The 4,892-nt window shown below is 44.8% G+C and overlaps 1 protein-coding gene across 1 annotated transcript; it reads left to right on the top strand.

Moving 5' to 3' along the window:
• Positions 1–215: 215 nt before the first annotated feature.
• Positions 216–1,514, top strand: LOC119358966 (peroxidase 2-like). Its single transcript, XM_037625334.1, has 3 exons — positions 216–419; positions 548–739; positions 855–1,514. The coding sequence occupies exons 1-3, from the start codon at positions 219–221 to the stop codon at positions 1,437–1,439; spliced, it is 978 nt and encodes a 325-aa protein (XP_037481231.1). The 5' UTR covers positions 216–218; the 3' UTR covers positions 1,440–1,514.
• Positions 1,515–4,892: the final 3,378 nt, after the last annotated feature.

Genomic DNA, 4,892 nt, shown 5'->3' with positions numbered 1-4,892 from the left:
TTGCAGCAATACGACAAACCAGAGAAAGGACCGCGCCAGCGGATGGAAGGCCAGTTGACCAACACAAAACCGTTCCTCCAAAAACAAAAAAGCACACACACAGACACACAAAATCCAGGAGTGGCCAGGCCAGCGAGCGGCTATATATATCTTCATGGAATGCAGGGCATGCGCATTACACCCGAATCCATCTGCTATCGCTACTACAGGTAGTGGTCATGGCGTCTTCATCTCTATCAGTCGTGTTACTCCTGTGCCTGGCCGCGGCGGTGTCGGCGCAGCTGTCGCCGACGTTCTACGATTCGTCGTGCCCCGGGGCGCTTTCCACCATCAAGAGCGCCGTGGACGCCGCCGTGAGCAGCAACCCCCGCATGGGCGCGTCCCTGCTCCGGCTGCACTTCCACGACTGCTTTGTCCAAGCAAGTTTTTCACATACCACTTCTATAGCCTGGCTGGCCTTGTTTTAGTTTCGGTTTTGTTCATTTGCTTGCTAAACACCAGCGGTTAACCGTGCATATATAAATGTTGCATGGCTACGTACACGCAGGGCTGTGACGCGTCCGTTCTGCTGTCTGGCAACGAGCAGAACGCAGGCGGGAACGCGGGATCGCTGCTTGGCATGGACCTCATCCAGAAAATCAAGGACTTGGTGGAAGCCGCGTGCGACAACAACAAGCGCACCCTCATCGTCTCCTGCGCCGACATCCTCGCCGTCGCCGCCCGTGACTCCGTCGTCGCGGTACGAAGCGACCACCTTAATTTGCTCGCATGGCGAAGCGCCTAGTAGACCTGTCAGTTTGTGCACGTTCACGGAAACATAATAAATCAATTTTATTTTGCTGGCGCATATACAGTTGGGAGGGCCGTCGTGGACGGTTCAACTCGGGAGAAGGGACTCCACCACGGCTAGCGTGACACTGGCCAACAACGACCTGCCTCCGTCGTCCTTGGACGTCGCCGGCCTCAACACCAGATTCGCCGCCAAGGGGTTCAGCTCGATCGATATGGTCGCCCTCTCTGGTGCCCACACGGTTGGGCGGGCGCAGTGCAAGAACTTCAGGAACCGGCTCTACAACGAGGCCAACATTGATCCGGACTACGCCGCGAAGCTCAAGGCCAACTGCCCCCAGCCAACTGGCTCCGGCGACAGCAACCTGGCACAGCTGGACGACACCCCGACACCCGTTAACGCAGACTCGTTCGACAACGGCTACTTCGTCAACCTCCAGCTCAACAAGGGACTCCTGCACTCCGACCAGGTGCTCTACACCGTTGGCGCCGGTGGTGCCACTGAGAACATGGTCGACAGCTTCGCGGCTAACCCGGAGACGTTCAGGAACGCCTTCGCATCGGCCATGGTGAAGATGGGGAACCTCAGCCCGTTGACTGGCTCCCAGGGAATGGTCAGGCGCACCTGCTCCAGCACCAAGGCGAACTAAGAATCGTCCTTGGCACCGAAATGATAGCGTGAACCATGTCTTTTTCTTTTTTAACTAGCACAGTGGCCGTCTAATGCGAGGACATCATATTTTACTCTTCCAAAAATGTTTATTATTTATTTGTTGTTGACATTGATAAATTTTCATAGATGTAGCATTGATATTTATTTTGTATATGAATATATAATTGTGTTGGTAATAAATGTAATAAGAATTATAAAATGTATTTTTATGAAATCTGATGAGATTGATTCATTTTTAGAATAACATGTTTACATAGTCAGGCATGTAGTTGTGAGTAAACTAATAAAATATATATGTGCCCGAAAGATCAGTTGTTGTATGCTCTTTAGTGTAGTAGGTCAACAACTTTATGCAGTTAACCTTTTTTGTGCATGGCTGTATGGCGTAATCCCATTACATTCCTATTCGGTCTTCCCACCTAGTTCTTGCTTGTATTTTGTTTTTTGAAACTTGGTTTGCTTGTATATAAAATTGGATTCATCCTTTATTTAAAATATTTTTGTACAAATAAATCAACCATTTGGTTTGAGTAATCAATGCTCATCTACACACTTCTTTGTCGGTGCATGCTGGTGTCTAATCACTCAAACCATTTTATTTTGTGTATTGCCACTAAGAAATTTTGTATATGCTGACAGTACTAATTGTCTACACAACATAAGATGGTAACAATAATTCTTCTATAGTGCTCCATTCGTGTATCTATCCATTTCATTTATTTAGTATTGGTGTATGTGATGGAATGTTCTTTTGTGTGCAATTATGACGACTCTAGGCCGTGTTGTTTTCGATATGAAGATATACTTGTTATGATTTGTTTAGGTATGGAAGATCTAGTTTATGAGATATGTTTGGATACGTTTTGTAGATCAAACACACACCCCTTTTATATATTGTTACAGAGATCTAACATATGCTATCTGGTTATTGTACAGTTATGTAGATCTCATATGACACAATGGGCCACACACATGCCCAAGGCAACAATGGTTAGTACATTTTTGAAAGTTTTCTTTGTCCTAAGACGGTATTTTTTTTCATTTTTTACCTATGACCATGTAATGAAATCTATTTTAAATTTTAATTTTGAATCATTAAATCTTCTTTCACTCTATTCATTGTTAGGTCAACATAAGCATAAATTTTAAGGAAAGTACTCGCTCCGATCCAAAATATGTGTCCCAGTTTTGAACTGAGGTTAGTTCAAAACTGCGACACTTATTATGGATCGTAGGCAGTAGTAAGTTAAATGAAGGGAAAAAAAATAGATGTCAACTGATTGGACATGCCCGTATCAATTACTAAATAATATAATACAACAATGAAACCTTCCTAAAAGGAATTTAGAAGTAGATAGGAAAGAATGCAATAGTTTATCTGTACCTTAGGAATAACTCGACATTGCTCGGTTCGCCCACAAACATGGGTTTGAACTTGTGACGACTAACTTGTTCTGAAATTGAATACACAAACATTTTGATAAATTTAAGTAGTTAAGTAGAAAAACACATAATATTATTACTTTTGTTTTGGAGTGCAACACAATAATGTATGCATTTTTCCATTGATGTGTAGGAGAGGATTAGAGAATTACAAAATAGATGTTAGAACCTACTTGTACATGTTTTTCCCAATGCTAAACTTTGTTGCTCCATCTCCTTTATATTGCTGCCCATATCCCTGCAATCTTGCATGTTACAACCCTCTCTTATTTTTCTTTCTGACTCAAATAGTGCCGACTTAAATTACTTCTTGAACATTGACAATGGATCCTTGATAGGAAGCCAATTGGACCGAGATCCTTGATAGAAATCGTCGGTGACCCGTCACTACTAGGAAAAGGGCTATAGATAATATGGACACTAATGGCGCACCAGACATGTGGTGCGCCACTACTATATAGCATTGGCGCATCATGTGCTGGTGCGCCATCCACACCAATGGTGCGCCACTACTAACATATTTTTTTTTCAAAAATACTAATGGCGCACCAGGTAACAGTGCGTCATTACTAGTTTAACTAGTAATGGCGCACCACTCACCACGTGCGCCACTACTATAATTTTTTTTTGCAAAACTACTAATGGCGCATCACAAGCTGGTGCGCCATTAGTAACCAGGGTTACTAATGGCGCATTTTTGGGTGGTACGCCATTAGTAACCTGGGACCAACTAGATATTTTGGACAGCCACACCTACACACTCACTTTCCCCACTTCATTCTCTCCACCTCCTCCTCCAAGCTTGTCTCGACTGCCTCCTCCTCCTCCTCACCTCATTTGCACCATAGATTCATCCAAGTTAAGTGGTTAAATTACCTTTTTTTGATAGGTAAGTAAGGGGAAAGCTATCTTTATGTTGTAAATCTACTTTTTTTCTTCCTCCAACAACGTGCACATGCACTTTTTATGGCCTAGCTAGATCTATGTATGTTTGTGGTGTTGCACATATGTTTGTGTTTGCAGGTACTGGTATTTGAAATGCGATAGTTGCAATTTTTTGCCGGAATGTTGATTCATTTCCGTTGAGGCGAGAATTTTGGCAATATGCACTCTTTTTGGTCCTATTTTTAGGGAAAGTCATGCCAAATTTTTTCTTGGTTCTAAAATATCGTTTTGCTCTACCCCGCAGGCGACCATGGTCCGCACGATGACCGAAGGCATCATGAATAGGTTTTTGAGCTCTGCGAAGGCTGAGATGCTTCAAAAGAATGAGACGGAGATAATATGTCCGTGTCGACGATGCAAGCTGAAGAGCCTTATTGCTGACCCGGATTCCGGGCAGGTGCGGGACCACCTGCTCTTGCGTGGTTTCATGGATGGCTATCGGTGGCAAGGTGGTGAAGATGATTATGAATTCGTCCATGGGGGATGGGCAAGAAATGAGGAAGGGCAGCAAGACAACCACCGCGGCGAGGGCGGGCGAGAAGACGAAGAATCTCCAGGACATGATCACGGCGGTGATGCTGTACACAGTCATCATGTAGAAGATGCCGGACATGATGATGAGGAAGATGAAGATGCCGGAGCAGACGACGATGGACCATCGATGGTCTGGGTGCAGGACCTTCATATTCAAGAGCTGCTTCTCAAGCAGACGGATAACGCAAGAGCTGCCGCCCGAGAGAAAGCCAAGCTGGATCAATTGGAGATAGACGCGGTTACTCCATTGTATGAAGGATGCAGGCCCGAGGATACCCGCCTGAAAGTAACGCTCATGGCTCTGGAGATGAAGGTAAAACATAAAATGACCGACGCATGCTTCGACGAGAACATGTCATTCTGGCACGAACGTCTTCCCAAGGGGAACAAGTGCCCGACCAATTTCGAGGAGGCGAAGAAAATCGTGTGTCCTCTGGATTTACCGCATGTGAAATACCATGTGTGCGTGAACAATTGCATCATTTATCGGGACGAGCACGTGGAGTCT

Source organism: Triticum dicoccoides, chromosome 2A, assembly GCF_002162155.2.
Source record: "Triticum dicoccoides isolate Atlit2015 ecotype Zavitan chromosome 2A, WEW_v2.0, whole genome shotgun sequence".
Taxonomy (NCBI): Eukaryota; Viridiplantae; Streptophyta; class Magnoliopsida; order Poales; family Poaceae; genus Triticum; species Triticum dicoccoides.
Note: the sequence above shows the minus strand (reverse complement) of the source record. Positions and strands in the feature narration are given on the sequence as shown.

Coding starts and splice junctions, on each gene's coding strand:
- LOC119358966 (XM_037625334.1), top strand. CDS start 219: ATGGCGTCTTCATCTCTATCAGTCGTGTTACTCCTGTGCCTGGCCGCG. Junction 420..547: donor TCCACGACTGCTTTGTCCAA/GCAAGTTTTTCA, acceptor ACGTACACGCAG/GGCTGTGACGCGTCCGTTCT. Junction 740..854: donor CCCGTGACTCCGTCGTCGCG/GTACGAAGCGAC, acceptor GCGCATATACAG/TTGGGAGGGCCGTCGTGGAC.